The sequence below is a fragment of the Plasmodium inui genome, assembly GCF_000524495.1.
Source record: "Plasmodium inui San Antonio 1 unplaced genomic scaffold supercont1.6, whole genome shotgun sequence".
NCBI lineage: Eukaryota > Apicomplexa > Aconoidasida > Haemosporida > Plasmodiidae > Plasmodium > Plasmodium inui.
This window is the reverse complement of record NW_008481840.1, coordinates 355,431-372,319: the sequence shown is the minus strand read 5'-3', so window position 1 is coordinate 372,319 and position 16,889 is coordinate 355,431. Positions and strand designations below refer to the sequence as shown.

Sequence of the window (16,889 nt, the reverse complement as noted above, 5' to 3'; positions counted from 1 at the left end):
AATCCTTTTCGCACCGCTGTTTTTTTTTTTTCTTTTTCGAACGTGTTGACAGAGGAGGCACTCCAAAAAGAAGGAAACACTCCCCAAATTAACCACCTAGGATGAATCAACATGGTAGAAATTTGTTTTACAAGTTTTTTTTTTTTTTTAAACTTCCGCGAGTTTGTTATCCAAAGCAGAGCAGAGTGCAGGAGGAAGAAGTGAATTTTCCACAGGTGTTTTCCCATTTTGAGAAAAAAAAAAAAAAAAAAAGAAAAGAAAACACAACTTTGCGACGAGCGTATGTTGCAACCCCGTTGTCACTCTCCGCCTTGTATGCCTATGCTGAACGCGGATTTGAGGAATGCTCAAATGGGCGATCTCATTTATGTATACATTTGACCCTCACTCGTGACATGACGTGGAAACCAAGTGGGTAGGGAGTGTTTATATCTCTCCACGGGGAGAAGCCTTACTGTCCCCCCCTTTGCTGTTGCATGGCCAGCGAGCGACTCGGAGAAGGCAACCAAACAAGGGAAAAAAAGAATACACCCCAAGTGTACACGTACATGTAAGGCTTACATGTAAGGATTCCCTACATAGTGAAAGCGCTCCCCCATAAGGAAAGGCGCACAATAACCACCCCGGTGGAGGCATACCTAGGAGGAGCCCCCCGTGCGTACTAAGAGCCTTCCGAAATGACGACGATTCACCGCACCAGTGACGGGCCCCGGGGGGCACAGAGGATCATCAAAAATCTGTACCGAAGAACAAATGATAAGCATAAGCAACAACTAAGCATGAACCTAACGGAATTTAAATTCTATGACTATGAAAGCAAAGAACTTAGAACCATAGAAACATCTCCCTGTCGGAAATACATATGCATATGCGACTCCTTTGGGGTTATATATGTATACAGAATTTTTAAGAACGAGTTTCTTTACCTGCTGCAGCTGCATGCACATGTGTCGAAGAGCTCTATCATGTCCATCATATGGATTAGCAAAAAGAATCGGAAGAAGAAGCATTTGTTTATGGCCAACGAATACAAAGACTACGTTCTCGCCATTACGACTCTCTGTGGTGAGATCGTTCTGTACGATTTGGAAAACCAGAATCGACTGCAAAGCATCTCGAGCAACGGGAGCATCTCCTGTGCCAAACTAAACAATAGCCTTCAATACTTCGGCACCACCAATTTGGATGGCTACTTCTACCTCTACAATATATACAGCACCGCGGGCAGCCGGATCTACAACTGTTTCGACCGCTTCCACGAGGGGGGTGCGGCGGTTAGCGGGGATGCGGGCGACCTGAGCCACGTGAGAGATGTAAGCGATGATGCATATAACAGTGACAGTAGCGACGGCAGTGATGGTAGCTACCTTCGCAACCGCAGCGACGATGCACATAGCCGTGCTAACCCTCCCTGCGACGACGATGCGCAGGAGCGACCGGGCAAAAGAATCAAAATGTCCAACGATCTCTCCCAGTATCTGGAAGACGAGGACGCCTCGTCGCAGGGGGAGGACGCAGAGGATGTCTTATCGCATGGAGAAGACGCAGAGAGCGCCCCTGCGCTGGCCCCAAAGGCGTGGCACGTATTCTCCCCCCAAACCCGAAAAAGGGACAATAAAAATCAAACTGGTGAGACGTTTAACTTATTCATTACGAACCGATTCAAGTGCAGGGAAAAGTTAGTTTGCCTGTACTTTGTGGATGAGCTGAAAAACATGGAGGTGCTGCTAAGCAGTGTGCAGGGGGGGAAGAAAAGCAAGGCGGTTGGCGAGGAGGTGGGAAGTGGCCATGTGGGAAGCGAAGAGGACGACCAAAGCGACCATGGGGAAGACTACCACTACAGAACCCATGACCGCAGTGAGGGGACCCGCCCCCGGAGGAACAAAATCAAGCAACTGGAAAAGTCGTACCATAGCTACAACCACTACGTACTGCTGGGGAGCGAAGACTCCAAAATCTACAAATATAACATCACGAGGAAGCTCTGTGAGGGGGAATTCAAGGGCGTCAATGAGAGCTGCATCATTTGGGACGTCCTCTACGTATACAAAACAGACGAAGTGGTGTGCGTGGATAACAGTGGCTCCCTAACCATCTTTGACAACAGCACGTTCAGCGTAAAATACTTTTTTAATCATCACCTGTACAAGTCGGTATCCTTGGCGAAGACGCTAAATGAGGATTATATTTTCACGGCAGGGGTAGACAGGTATATAATTAAATACGCCCGGACGTGTATACAAGGTGGAGGAGGAAGGGCTTCCTCAAATGTAAACATCAGACGGGAGGTAGCGATGACTGGGAAGAGGAGCGCCCAAATGATTAGTAGCAAGATGAATGGAGATACAGTAACAGCCCACTACTCAGGAGTCAATAGAGGGAACCGCGAAGAAGAGGAACAGTTCTTCCTCCACAAAGTGAAAGAAACGAAGGAGCTAAATAAAAAGTGGTATCGCATTAATAAGAAGGCCTCCCACATTTCAGATATAAAACGCATCATCCTGGTGAAGGGAAATGTCATAGTTAGCATAAGTGACGATATGTGCTTCTGTCTCCACGATACGTTCAACCAGATCAGCAGATACTTTGAAATTGGAAACGCTGAGCTGAACAGGAATGTATACTTTTCGGCCAATCTGAAGACGGTTTTTTGTTCGCACGCTTGGGGGATAAAGATTCACTACAATGATAGTTCTATATGCGTGGGGGGGAGAGGCAGTGCAGGGGGCAGCAGTGGAGGGAGAAGCAGCGGGACGACTTCTTCACCGCATGCTGGGCTGATCGCTCCCAAGGACATGGAAAAAATCAGCGCAGTCAACTACAAACACATCGCCAACATTTCCTACGGAAAGAACGAGTTTGTTAACTGCTGCATTGTAAATGACGGCGCGACGAAAATTGCCTGCAGAACGAATAGGAAGCTCTCCATTTATCACTTCAATATAGACGACCTAACTATATACAACTATGACCTTTCGAAGTTGTCCGCGTTTAAAGTATACTCATTTGACTTTCTTGATGACGATTTGGTGATTCTTTCCTTTGCGAGGTGTCACGTCAACGAGAATGGTCTGAAGAAGGGTGAGAAGAAGGAGGACGCTGTACGGGAGAAACCCATCCCGGGGGGGGAAGACAACAGCCAGGAGATGTACGAATTGTATGAACATGTGCAGGATGACGAGATGGACACAGATCAGAACGGAGTAGAAAATTTGTATACCTACCATGTGGCCATTTACAACATCGAAATGAAACAAGTGATGGAAGAAATTGAAGTGGACAGAATTCTCTGCAATTTTAAGAAATACAACAATGGGAATCTAATCATATCCACAGATGGGAAGAAAAATGTTTTTTTATTTTTCAAAAATGGTGAGAAGTATCTTAAAAGATGTTTAAAAATCGTCGACTTTAATTTAAGCAGGAGGAACATCCACCGGAGCTACTTATTTTCCATCGTCATTGAGAACCTCTTGTTCATTTTTACGCTGGACAATTTTGTGTACATATATTCTTTGTATTACGGGACGGGCAGTTTATCCTTCTTAAAGAGTCAGCTTGTAAGAAATTATCAGCTCTCAAAGTACAGGGATGTCTCCCTGATCGATTTGTGTCTCCGTGGGGGGAGAGTAGAACGCAGGGAGGAGGAGCAGCAGCACAGTGAAGAGACGGGAGAGAGGAACGTAGGAGACCATGAATGCTCTCAGCAGGTGGAGGCGGCCAACCGTACACTGTCATGGACACCGCCCCATCCTGCGCCATTTCAGAGCAAGTACTGCCTCCTGCTGCGGAGCTGCGACCAAATGGGGCTAGTCGGGCTCAACATATTTAACGACCTCGCCATCGACGTCCAGTTGACAAATGTAGAAGATGCCTCCAAGAACAATACAGACGAGCTCGAGCAGTACTACCTGTCGTCGCTCGATTTTCGCTACAACTTCCTCAATACGAAGCAGCTGTACTTTGAGGATGCAAATCTGTACAATATTCTCCTGCGCGAAATGAGGCGGGAGCGCAGGCGGGGCGAAGCGCTGCATCAGTTGGATGCTTCTGATCGGTTGGACGCTGCTAATCGGTTGGATGCTGCTCATCCCGTTCCTACGTATGACGCCTTAAAACGTCACAAGGCACTAACGGGAGGACAACACAGCGAAGAAGAGCCCAGACACGAGAAAGGTCCCGTCAGCACGGATCTTTTACAGCTGTCTTTCCAATCACTGAAGAATCTAAAAAGGAAAAACATTTTGAACGTGCGTGCCTTGTACACTCCACAGAGCGACATCGTGTTGCTTCTCTGTGTCCCCCAAAATATTGACTGCACGCTGATTAGTGTGGCTGACACGAAGAAATATGCCGACTAAAGTTTGGTGCAGACGTGGGCCCCTATGCCCGTATGCCTCTATACCCTCCACCTCATGGGCGTCCCCACCCTCTGCGGGTAAACTTATTTGTCTTCACGTTGAGAAGTCTCTCTTACGACTTTTTGCGTTTTCATTTGTTTGTGCCTACCCCTGTGTATATATCTGCTCAGTTTTTGTTTTCCCACTTTTTGGGCCCTACCAGTTGGTCCACTGGTAAAAGTGGTATGGCGCGCTCATGCACGGTAATGAGCGGAACGCATTGCAAGACGCTTAGCTTAGTTGCGGGCTCCGCTTTACCGCGCGAACCTCCTCTTTTAAACTCCCTCTCCCCAGGAGGGAACTCGCCAATCTGGCCATATAGCCCCGCATTTGTACGGTAGGCTAATTTGTAAAAAAACGTCTTTCCATTTTGTCTTTGTAGAAAGTGGTGCTTTAGGGGACAGTCCGTTGGGGAAAGAGTTGAGATAAGCGGCGCAATCTGTCGGACCCGTGGCATCGCCATGCCGGTTTGCCGGTTATTTCGCCGTTTAGCTAGCCGTTTAGCTAGCCACTTAGCTTTCCGCTTATCTGCCCGCTTACCTCGCCGCTCAAACCATGTCCCTGTCAACTAACCTGTAAGACTCGCGGTCCACGATGCGGCCAATTCTGTCCCTGAGCAGTTCCCTCAAGTCGTGCGAGGACTCATCATTTTCCACGCGCTTCAAGCTCTGTAGAATGTTATTAAAGCTCCTATTCCTGCGCACTTCACTTTCGAGGTAGTTAAAAACTGTTCGGTTGTTCTTCACTAGGTGGTGCATGTAATACCTGTACGTATAAAACGCCATGACGTAGCTGTCACTGAATAGGCAGTTGACCTTGTTATCACTTTTACTACTCACACTTGGGAAATTCCGCACCTTGTCCTTTATGTACTTATACGTTTCTTCGCGCGTCTCCAAGGTACAGCTACATTTGGTGCTGAAGTATTTTCTCGCCTCTTTAGGACAGAAAAAAACAATTTGGCACTTGAATATTGAGTTCAGGAAGTACACGAGGATGGACAGGATCTTTTCCTTTGTTCTGTTCTTCTCATACTTATCATTCACCTTCTCGATCCCGATGATCCATTCTTGCGCTTGCCGTTGTGGTTGCGATTGTTGCGGTTGCTGCTGCTGTTCTTCCCCCCCTTTGGCCCCTCCTATGTGTGCGCCGTCTGGCGGGTCCCCCGGCTGGCTCCACTCAGCAGAGCTACCGCTAGCACTATCGTAGACTCCACCGTTGCCGCTACCGCTAGCTCTCTCGCCGTGCTGCCCATCCTCATCGGAATGCAACTTGACCAAATTCAAAACGGTCAGAATTTCCCGTATGTTAAAGCTCAGAGGCGTGTCCTCTCGGTCATAGCTGTATGTTAACTCCTCCTTGTCGAGGTTGTTCTTTCGCTTTGGAGTGCTGGAGGGGCCCTGCTCATAGGGCTGGAAGTCCTTCTTAATGTTAATCAGTCCAATTTTTTTAATAATTTTATTCCTCAGCAGGCAGTAGCACAGGTTGTTGTTACTTATTACCAAGCTCAAGACGTTTACGTCGCATCCCTTCCTCTTCACTTCACTCAAACATGGTTCGATGCTCCTCCGACTCGACACTTGACGTGTATCCTTGCGGTTGTTATGTAACCATCTTCTTAAAAAACAGGGGAAATGTGTCAACTCTTTCTTAATTATGTTCATGTAAAAATGGGGAAAGAAAAAAAACAAAAAAAAACAAACAAAGGAAAGGAGAAGTTTCTCCAATTATGCCTTACACCGACGATGGTATACTCACAATATAGGAACTTTTTAAAATTTAATTGATAGTCCTCCCTCGAGCTTTTTTCCTTTGGAAGATCTTTCGCTTCCCTAGGTTTGTTGTTCATGGATAGAAGCTGTTCAATGTTCCGTCGCCGCTTTGTGCACTGAGGTAGTGGTCAGCTTTACGCTTTCTACCAACTCAGCTAGCTATTTTTTTTTTTTTTTTATTCTATTTTTACTACGAAATTGCCTTGCCTGTTCAGGCAAAAATGGAATGAGTATTGGCTTGCCCATTAAGGAGCACATTTTTTATATGATTAAGAAGTGGTGGGCCAGTAGTGCTACAAAAAATGCATAAATGTGTGTACCCCGTTTTTCCTTGTTTCACGAGAGGGGACGACTTTTACACCGAGGGGGGTTCACAACGTGGCCCAATTTATCTGGCAACGTCCAATCAGAAGGTTATGATGACCCAAGTTGGAAGCTTCCCTTTTAACTCATTCATCTCGGATTTACACACCCGGAGGGGGAGTTCTTTTGAGAAAAGAAAGGAAAACAAATTTGAAGAAAAGTGCGAACGGGCGAGCAAACATTTTGTACATAAAAAAAAGTTAAGCAGCAGGGGGAGAAAAGATGGTTCACCGTTCAGGCCAATTTCTACACTTTGCTGATTCGTCCTTTGGCCAAGGTGCACAGAGTTACCCATGCGCAGGGAGCACGGGTGTCCTATACCGTTTGATTTGTAGCTCCACTGTTGCTGCGCAGAGTGCGTCGCAGACTATTTCTTATCGCCACTTCATCTCACTGGTGATCCCCGCTTACCTCCGCTTCACCCTCTCATAGTCCACATGGGTGAGGCTGCAGCTGACCCCCTCGTAGCGCTCCACCTGTATGTTCTCCAAAAGCTCATCGTTGATTTCGCCCCTATAGTTTGCCTTCCTAATCAATTTTTTCACGGTCGTTTGGTGGTCGAAGTTATGCTGTGAAGCGACTTCCGGCAAGAACGTCGACGAGTACCTCCTACCGTTGGCGACAAAGCTGATTTTAATTCCATGCTTTCCAATGACCCAGTCGTAAACATGTGCACATTTTTCAAAGTTAAATAAATACGTTATGGTGACAATCAGGAAAGGAAAATCTTGTAACGTGATGGGATAAAATCTTGTGTCGTTGAGGGAGCTCTCTAAAGCATAATAACGCAGCTCCATTATATCTGTTTCGTTTAAGCAGCCTATACAGCCGTTTAGTTCGTACGCATCGTAATCATAGGACCCCATGTCTTTCACGTCATTGAGCTTCATCCATTTGACGAAGAAGGGGATCTTGAACCGGCTTTTATGTAGTGACTGGATCAGCGGGGGGGCTTTATCGAATTTCTCATTTTTTAATTCATACTTTAGTACGTCAAAGCACCATGAGCAGATGGTGTCTTTATTTTCGATCAGCTCATTCACTATTTTCGCTTGGCTCTTTGGTCCTTGAGCCTCAGTTTGTTCTTCACTCTGGGTGGGCACCATTGTTTCGCGGCTAGGTGGGGCGGAGGGACCACTTGGGCTTCTTCGCCTTGGACTTCTTCGCCTTGGGGGCGTTACCACACCGTGGAGGGGGAAGCCTCTTGGTAGCGCCTCTTCAGGGGGAAGGGACACCCTTTGCAGCACTTGTTCGGGGGGGATCAAAGCCGTTGATGGCGCTTGCGCTTCGGGGAACAAAACCGTTGGTAGCACTCCGTCGGCCAAGGGGGGGCGATTGTACGACGTGTTCGGCAACATCCAGGTGGGACGATTGGGAGGTAAATCAAGAAAATGACAGATGGCTCCCTTCTCTAGGATGCTCAATTTACAATTTAGCCCTGTTTTGTTGTTAAGGGTAAAGTGTAGATTGTTATATTATCCGCCTAGGGCTTGGTTATCTCCTTAGGGGCGGACTCAATTTGAAGACATATGACCGTGTAGAGGTTGCCGTGATTACAAAATGGGATGTCATAGAGGTGAGAGAAAAAAAAAAAAGAAAAAAAAAGGGACTCGGGTTGTTTTTCCCCTTGTGATTAACTAATATTGTGGCGGTCTCCCTTTGGGTTATCCTAAAAAAGGGGGCAAGGTACCACCGGTAGGCAGTTAAACGTGATTGCAAGAGAGTTTACCCCCGCAGCTGCCCGTTTTACATACTTTTGCCACTCTTCAATTTGGATGTTTTACTGCATTTGGCGTTTTGATGATTCGCGGCGAAGTGGGCCACTCACACGTTTTCCCTTTCCGCGTTTTCAGAACTTTTTCAGCACTTTTTTTTTAATACTTTTCTGATTGTTTTTCCTTTTCCGCCTTTCTCATTTTTCTGCCTCTCCTCATTTTTCACGTTTTTTCCCCGACAATGGTACCAGCGTGGAAGCGGAAGGGGCCGACATGTATGCACTTGAGGAGGAGGCGTCCCACGTCCGAGTATCCCTTGGGGCACGTCATTCCGAATGGCGAAGCGGGAAGTGGCACCAACGGGTGGAAGGGAGTTACAAAAGGCACGGATTGGCAAACGAGTCCTCTGCGGGGTGTTAACATTAACCACATATTTTTCGTGCGTATTTTTTTTTTCTTGCATTTTCTCCTTCATACATTTTTGCACTCAAGTGGAGGAAGCATTTATATATATGTTCACCACCTTGGCAACAAGTTTTTGTGGGCCCCAAGGGATAGAGAGACACCCCTCGCCGATGGCATGTATCCTCAGGGGATATATGCACATGTATGAAAGAGCTCCTCTTCACAGGGTAAAAATTGTTGCGGAGATTCCCCACTTGTGTGGCCATTTCCGTTTTGCGAAACTCTTTTTTCAGTAAAAGGTGAAAGAGGACTCTCTCCCAATTGGTCAGCACAAGTTAGCCAAAAAAAAAAAAATTTCCCCCATTTTGGCTGCACATATATGTGCCTGTATTGGTACATGCCAATCCAGCACGTATATCCCCCTAGGAGAATCAAAAAAGGACATAAAAGCGTTGTGTATGAATTATGAAGGGGCCGCTGTGGGGGAGTTTTCCCGGAGAGACGCGCTAGCAGAGTGGCATCGGAGGGAGCGAAGTCGCGTCGCCAAAGGGTTCACGCCCATCTGTGAGCGCATCGACCAAGGAGGGTAGCCACTTCGCAGCAGTTGTCACCTCCCCAGAGTTACCACTTCGCCGCACTTACCGCTTCGTAGCAGTTACTGCTTCACTGGAGTTACCGCTTCGCCATGGTGAGGCGACTGGACCAGCTGGTGGCACTGCTCGTGGTGCTGACCCTGCAATGCCTGCTCACCGGAGCCCTAGAGGTTTACATCACCGTGCGACCAAACAAAATCAAATGCTTAAAGGAGTCAATTAACAAAGATACCCTCGTGGTAGGGAAATTCAAAACAGACAACAGGAGTTCACCCATCTCTATATTCATATACGACATGGACATAAACGAAAGGACTTTTAACTTCCAGAAAAAGTTGCCAATCTTTGAAACGATTAATGATCACGATGTTAAGACAGCCTTTACGACGTTCTACTCTGCGTCCTACTCCTTCTGTGCATATAACAGTACGAACAAAATTTTGGATGTGTTTTTCGAAATAAAGCACGGCGTAGAGGCAAGGGACTATGCACAAATAGCCAAATCGGAACACCTGAATGAAGCAACCATGCATTTGAAGCAAATCGTTGACCAAATGAATAACTTCCACTTGAATTTGAAACGGATTAAAGCGTCGGAGGAGAATGAGAAGAAGTCCAGTGACAAGCTCAATGACACCTTGATGTGGTTCTCCCTCATGAACATTTTAATTATTATCGTAGCCGCGATCATCCAGGATTTCTACTTCAAGCGGTTTTTCACCTCCAAGAAGATTATATGACAGGGGTAGTAGCGGCGGGGTAGCGCTAGAGTAGCGGTGCAGGGAGACTTCCACGTATGCCCACTTCGAATTCGTTGAGCCCAGTTTTACACCTGTTTACACGGGGTGGGGTCTGCACTTCACGCAGCAGAGATTCCCTGAACACCAGAATGGGAGAATTTTCTCCCCATTTTTGTGCCCATTTTCCCCTTGGCCTTTTCGCTTCACTTTTCCACCCCGTTTTTACGAGGATGGCGCGATTGTCGCCCCCCCCTCGAAATTTCCTCTTTTTTTTTTATGTCATTAAAACGTTAAAAAAATAATCTTTGAGGAACCCCTCACACGAGGGCAAACAAGCTATGTGCGTAACAAAAAAAAGGATCAGACGGATCAGACGGATCAGACGGATCAGACGGATGAAAAGGATGAAAAGGATGAAAATACGATAGCCAGGAGCGTTGCAGGGGGATCTGCTCTACCTCCTGCAGTTCGTACCCATTTGAGGAAAGCAACCTCAATGGTGGTGCACATTGACCTGCACGTCGGGCAGGCTGACTTCCCTCCCCGCACTGTCAGTGGCAAAGATATGCAGCACGTAGGTACTCGCCTGTGCATCCGCATCTGCAACGGCATCTGCCTTGAAGAGATCGCGTAAAATAACGGAGAGGCTTCTCCCTCCTGAGTGTCTAAAAGAGGGCAACTGAAATTTTGTGTACATAATTTTGTCCCTCACCCCAATTGTCTGAATGGATACACCGAAGAGAACCTCCAGGGTAGTCACCAGTTCGTCTAACGTGATGTCTTCTCTGGTTTCACTCCTCCTCATGTTTATAAATGCTTCTGCTTGGCTTCTCATCTGCTCCGTATATTTTTTCACTCCTTTTAAAGTGATGGCTAAATCGGCTAGTGCCTTTTCCCCCTTCGCCTTGGACGACTCTCCTGAGTTTCTCCTCTGCTGCATAATTACATGCACGTTCTTCTTTATGTCGCGAATGTGTATAGATGCCTGGTGAAGAGACGCTTCATCTTCGGATGCGGTGGCCACGGTGTGGAGGTCCTTCAGGATGGAGTCTGCCAAGTCGGTTACCAAGTTCGCACGGTTCGCAGGCTTGGCGCTGTCAGAAGCATGGTCGTTCGCGCCTCTCATCATGCTTCGGAACGCCCTACTAGCCTCGGCCAGCCTCCCCTCTACGTGCTGCTCCCCCACTCGGTAGTCGAAGAGACGAAGGGACAGTCCGCACTTCCCCACGAGGCACTCCCCGTTGCCCTTCCTCTTTCCTTCTCTCTGACAAATATCAACATAGAGATAGTTCCAAACGGAAAACTGAAATCTCCTCATCAATGCTGACGGTGAGTTTTCATAGGACAGAGCGGGGCAGACGCTACTAAGCTGAGAATGGGTGAAAAAATTATCCTCCAGATTGACATAATGATTGTTTACTGTGCTTGAGAGGATTTGAAGCTCCTCGTAGGGCACGTTAAAAAAGGAGAACAATAGTTTTCCGTTTTTCCTAATGTAGACCTTGCTGCCGTACGTGCAGATGGTTAGGTCCTTCAGCTTTTCCTCGCGAAATTGAGTTAGGTCCTCGGGGGGGGGTTCCTCGTGCTGTGGCGGGTGGTTCGTTGGGTGGTCTCTCCCCATTTGGTACTTTCCCACTTGGGAGTTTCCCATCTGGCCCCTCGCCATTTGGGCTTCCCTCCCACGCGATTGCATCAAATGGGCCAGCTTGTACAACTCGAGGGACGCCAGAGCAGAAATGGCCGAAACGACCGTGACGATGGACGGCACGATGTTATTGCACACTTTAAAGAACTCCAGGATGGGCATCTGCGGGAAATGGTAATTTTCGTTGCGTACGTTGGTCAGGCTGAAGACAAAGTTGATGTCGTCCTTGTCGTCCTGAAGGTTGCAAATGAGGGGGGTGAGCAGCGCGACTTCTTTCCGGCCGCGGGGGGGGGCATCATCTTGGACCCGCGCGGTAGGCGCAATGTTTACCAAGGGGGTAGCCTGGGAATTGGAAGCTGAGTTAGCACCAGAGTTGGCACCGGAGTTATGACCAGAGTTGGCACCAGAGTTGAACATACCGCTCCATGCCATGTTCACCTCCTCGGAGAGCCCACCTCGGGCAGTTGCGTCCACCCCCTCTGCTTCTTCTTTTCCCCCCCCCACTGCTGCTTCTTTTCCCATCCCCACTGCTGCTTCTTTTCCCATCCCCACTGCTGCTTCCGTTTTTGCCTCTTCCCCCCCCCGGTGCTGCACCCACCGCAGGGCCAAAAGGAACACCGGGTTGTTGAACAAGTCGAAGAGCTCCCTTTGGATAGCGGCGTAAAACTCCCGGTCGGTGTTCCTGCGGATAACGGAGAGGAAATACAGCAGACGCTTAACATCCAGGCGCAAATCATTCTTCGACACAATTTCTCCTATGGCGTCCTCAAATGGGGGCCATTTAGATGCCCCCACTTTCTCATCCTTAAAAAAGAAGACACCTCTTTGGTTCCTTTTCTGGCTAGCCAAAATGTCTATCAAATTTTTGAAAACTTTTTTGAAATTTTTCAACGCACACTGGTAGAAAAGCAAGTGATTTTTATTCTCCGGATGGAAGAAAACCGGCTTTGGCAATTTCTTCACTTCTTCAAAATACTTCTCTAATTCTGCTTCGTTCTTTTTGAGCAAGTGGGTAATATTTCTCACAAAGGTGTTGTTCCAGAGGAGCTCTACATTCTCGTGGACGTTGGGATTGAAATACATTTTTGTTAATTTAAAAAAATGGAGCAAGTTTCTCACGTTGTCGTAGGTGCATAGGTGGCCAATAAAAGAGACAGGGTCGTTCAAAAAGTTATTTATTTTGATCACATTGTCGGTAAAATAATGATTGTAAACGCTTTTTGCAAACTGGATTACATGCTTGGGGTGTTTGGGGAAGGATGTAATGGTGCACGAGTTATTTGCATCCTGGTCGGCTTGCCCATCGATCGAGTTGCTCGTGTACGTCTCGCTTGAGAAGGGGATAACTATTTGGCTACTTCCCTTCAGACCCTCTATACCCGCTTCGACTACTGGAATGGAGTTCATCACGCAGAATGTGTCGCACACTGCCCTGGTTTGGAAATTGTCCAAACAGAGGATGCACACAATGGGGGAGGTGCTTCTTCTGTCAGGCGATCTTTCTTCTATTTTCTCCTTCTCGTTAGTTCCCCCCCAGTTGGTACTATTACGTATATGTGTCCCTTTTTGGTCATTACTCCTCGAAGGAGAAAAGAACCAATTCAGAAGTAAGCCCCGGTTCCGCAAAATGGACTCATCCACCTTCATTTTCAGAAAACCACAGTTCAAATTCGGGTTTAACTTCTTAACATTCTCTGCAGCCACTTGGCACTTCAACTTCCCCACGTCTTTCGCACTGAACAGGAACTGCCTAGACAAATTGGATTCCTCAATCAGGTCGTAATCAACCACTTGGATGCGCCCCCCAGGGGATAGGCCCCTACGCGAGGAAACCCCCATTAGCGCCAAGAGCTTCAAAAACTCACACCCCAAGGCGCCTGATCCGATCAGCAAAACGTTCAGGTCGTTCAGAAATTTCTGAAATTGGGGCCCAAAAAAATTCAGCTGATGCAGGTACCTTCCGTGATACTTATGAGTAATTTTCGCAAAGGGAAATAAATCTCTCTTGTCGAAAAAAAAGGTCTGGTAAATCGGTTTGAATTTGCGCGTCAGACCTTTTAAAATTTCTTGCGTCACCAAAGATCCAAAAAATGCAGAAAATGGAGACAATTCGATGTGTGCAGCTGAACAAAATTGATTTACTACCTCAACGTTCATATTTTTTTTTCTTCTTTTACACCAGTTTTGAAACGCCTGAATTTCCTCTGGGGTGAATATTTTCTTCCCCTTCTTCTTTTTTATCATTTCTTCGTAACATAGAAAGCACAGCTCTTCGTCGCTCACTTGGTCTCCTCCCTTTCGACGGTTAAACAACCTCATGAGGAGGGACCACAGCGCGGAGCTTCTTCCCCTGTCCAGTTTTCCCCGCACACCGTTTAAGTATTCCTCCAAACTTTGATAATTTAACCTGATCTGTTCAGGCACTTTTTTGACACTCATATTTCGGGGGGGATTTTTCAAGACGATTTCTTGCACACACTGATTGCCGCTTCTTCGTTGGAGCATCTTCGTCAATTTTTCAAACAGATGGATACCGAGATGGTGGCTCTTTTTTTCTAAATAATCTACAACTCGAAGGGGGAGCACATACCCCACAAGCGTGTCAAGTGCATTTTTCTTCTTCAAAATGATGACGCGGATTTTGTTACTTCCCTTGCACACGTCTGTAATTTCGCAGGGGATATTCACCACCTGCTGATTTCCATTTTGCACACGAAGAATTAGGACATCCTTTTCGCTCATCTGGATGTCCCTGTAGTTGGGCAAACAATGAAGAACGAACTGATCATCGCCCGCGAGTTCCACTTTGCTTATGTCGTACGACTCGCCATTGCTGTTCGAATTGGAGTAGGCAAACTGTCCAAAGTCGACAAAAATGCGCCCAAAGAGGCCCACGGTATTTACGCAAATGAACTTTTTTTTTTCTTCTTTGACACTGCCCCTTCTGCACAGATTACTCAGTTTTATGTTAAATTGGTCACTTTGATTTACTGACACAACTACGTCGTAGTGTTGCATCGCATTTTCAACATCTGTGACCACTTCAATTTTGCAGTTGTCACTCAGCTTACACATGTTCTGCACACAAGCTATGCTTTTTTTTTCCTTGTCTATAAATTTTTCCTCGCAAAAGAAGAGGCTATCTACATCGTCTACGCTCAAAATGTCATTGTCATATATTCCTATTTCCTTCACTCCGCAAAGAATTAAATTTTTGCATATTTCGCTACTTACCCCGTTTAGGCCGATGACTAATATTTTACTCTTACGAATTTTCTTCTCCTCTTCATATCCGTGCGTGTATATTTGTCTGCTATATTTTTTTTCCTTCTGCAGGAGGTCCACACCATTGGGTATTCCAGTTTCCTCATTCGGATGGTCTGAATGACAGTTGAGTACTTGATGCTTGGTCGCTTTTCCCCTTGCCCGACTTGTGGCATAATTCATATGGCTGATAGTGTCAAGCAGACTAGGCTTTTTCCTATCTGGACCCTTTGTGTGTGCGCTTAGCTGTGTCCACTTCTTTGGGGTGTCCCCCTGTAGTGCATCCCTTAGGCCACCTTCGAGACTTCCCCCCCTGGCATTTTTAAAATCCTTCGCTACATTTTCAAGTAAGCACTTCTGGGAAGTGGAACAATTTTTCGATTTGTTATCCTCTCTTCTTACTTGTATGCTACAGAGTCTGCTCAAATGTTGTTTACTCCCTTTCCATTTTGTCCTCCTTACAGCAAATTGTCCCCTTTGTAGATTCCCCTTGTTGCTGAAAATGTCATAATGGGGGAAGGACAACCTGTCCCTATAAACCTTAACCGTGTTGTAATTTGATATGAGACAATTGTACGGGCTTGCTTTGTGTAATATCACCCATAAAATAAAAAGGCAGAATTGTTTCGAAACATAATTCATAGTTTTCACACCTCATATAGGTTATTAAAAATAAGTGGGGAAGCGAAATAAGCTCTTTGTCTTATTCTGGTGTGGGGGGGGGGCGTAATGAAGAGAGAACAAAAAGAAAAAGAAAAGGAAAAAGAAATTATATTTTATGTCCCCGTCCATTTTTACGTCCGCCATCTGTAAGGAGTACAACCTGGGTGTCTCCATTCATCTCACCAATGGGTTTCCCTATTTTTGCTCTATCTTATGTGAGCGCTTCCGCTGTCTCTTCTCTACACGTCAGCGCAGAGCGTATTTTTATCCAATCGATTAGCTCGATACCCGCTGATTCTTCCTCCCTCTCTTTCTATTTATGCAAAAGTTGTTCTTACGAAGGTGACACAAGCAATATGCAGCAACATCGCGGGGAGAGCATTATGCGAACAGGTCGTCTTTTCATCGTTTACAACTCCGCTGCGAATGACATAAGTGTGTTCCCCTCTGTTTTGTCATTTATCTCTCTTTTTTTTTTTTTTCTTTTGCGCGCCTGCTGGGAGTAGCCCCTCTGTGGGTATCTCCTGCTCGCGCATCTGTTCCGGCAGGTCAATCCCGTTTATTCAGCGTTGTTATCTCTTTCCGCTTTGTTGAATTTTCCCCTAAAACTGTTCAGCTCTTTCGTCGAGAGACCCCTTTATTCTTTCTCCCTCCCCTGTTGAAACGCCACACGGTGAATGCGCGCTCTGACACGAATTCGGCGTGCGATTCGGTCAGTTACTCGTGTTAGCTTCCCCAATGGAGTTCTCTCATCTCACATTATCATCTTCGCTTTGGGGATTTTCCTTCTTAAAGCCCATACCCTCATCCATCTGCGTTAGTTACTTTCGCTCTTTTTTTAACTAGGCGAAATAAGTCCACAATTTATAGCTTCTTATAAAAAGGCGGCGAATTTCTGTTTTTCTTTTTTTCGCTACCTGTTCAGGTGAATGTATGATTTTTTTTTTTTTCGCCACCTGTTCAGGTGAATGTGTTATTTATTTTTTTTTTTCGCTACCTGTTCAGGTGAATATTTCTTTCTTTTTTTTCTGCAGTATGCACATGGGCTCTCCTATATTTTTTTTTTTTTTTTTTTTTTTTTGGAACCCAACTCTGCATACACATACAGTGAATGGAGAACACGCACCAGAATTGCGGCATGGAGAAAGAACTCTCATTGTTTAATCTGTCTGAGCTTTTTTTTCCCCCCTCGAAGGAATTTTTCAGAGGCGTGGCTTTTTTCGCGCTTTACTCGTCTGTCTGCCTGCTTTCCAACAATGGCGGATCAGCGGCCCCACGTCTTGCCAAACAAGTTCGACTGGCGTGTGCCTTCGCCTTGCGCGATCATTT

General features: G+C 46.4%; 5 protein-coding genes across 5 annotated transcripts; 2 read left to right on the top strand and 3 right to left on the bottom strand.

The window, feature by feature from the left end:
• Nucleotides 1-677: 677 nt before the first annotated feature.
• On the top strand, nucleotides 678-4,361 carry C922_01833 (hypothetical protein; the record flags this gene model as incomplete). The annotated part of the gene is made up of 1 exon (XM_008817436.1): nucleotides 678-4,361. One exon carries the CDS (start codon nucleotides 678-680, stop codon nucleotides 4,359-4,361), a length of 3,684 nt encoding a protein of 1,227 aa, XP_008815658.1.
• Nucleotides 4,362-4,948: 587 nt separating this feature from the next.
• Nucleotides 4,949-6,064, bottom strand: C922_01832 (hypothetical protein; the record flags this gene model as incomplete). The annotated part of the gene is made up of 1 exon (XM_008817435.1): nucleotides 4,949-6,064. One exon carries the CDS (start codon nucleotides 6,062-6,064, stop codon nucleotides 4,949-4,951), a length of 1,116 nt encoding a protein of 371 aa, XP_008815657.1.
• An 878-nt stretch (nucleotides 6,065-6,942) lies between these two features.
• Nucleotides 6,943-7,641, bottom strand: C922_01831 (hypothetical protein; the record flags this gene model as incomplete). The annotated part of the gene is made up of 1 exon (XM_008817434.1): nucleotides 6,943-7,641. One exon carries the CDS (start codon nucleotides 7,639-7,641, stop codon nucleotides 6,943-6,945), a length of 699 nt encoding a protein of 232 aa, XP_008815656.1.
• Nucleotides 7,642-9,340: 1,699 nt separating this feature from the next.
• Nucleotides 9,341-9,988, top strand: C922_01830 (hypothetical protein; the record flags this gene model as incomplete). The annotated part of the gene is made up of 1 exon (XM_008817433.1): nucleotides 9,341-9,988. One exon carries the CDS (start codon nucleotides 9,341-9,343, stop codon nucleotides 9,986-9,988), a length of 648 nt encoding a protein of 215 aa, XP_008815655.1.
• A 493-nt stretch (nucleotides 9,989-10,481) lies between these two features.
• C922_01829 (hypothetical protein) lies at nucleotides 10,482-15,539 on the bottom strand (the record flags this gene model as incomplete). The annotated part of the gene is made up of 1 exon (XM_008817432.1): nucleotides 10,482-15,539. The coding sequence occupies one exon, from the start codon at nucleotides 15,537-15,539 to the stop codon at nucleotides 10,482-10,484; it is 5,058 nt and encodes a 1,685-aa protein (XP_008815654.1).
• Between the last annotated feature and the right edge of the window lie 1,350 nt (nucleotides 15,540-16,889).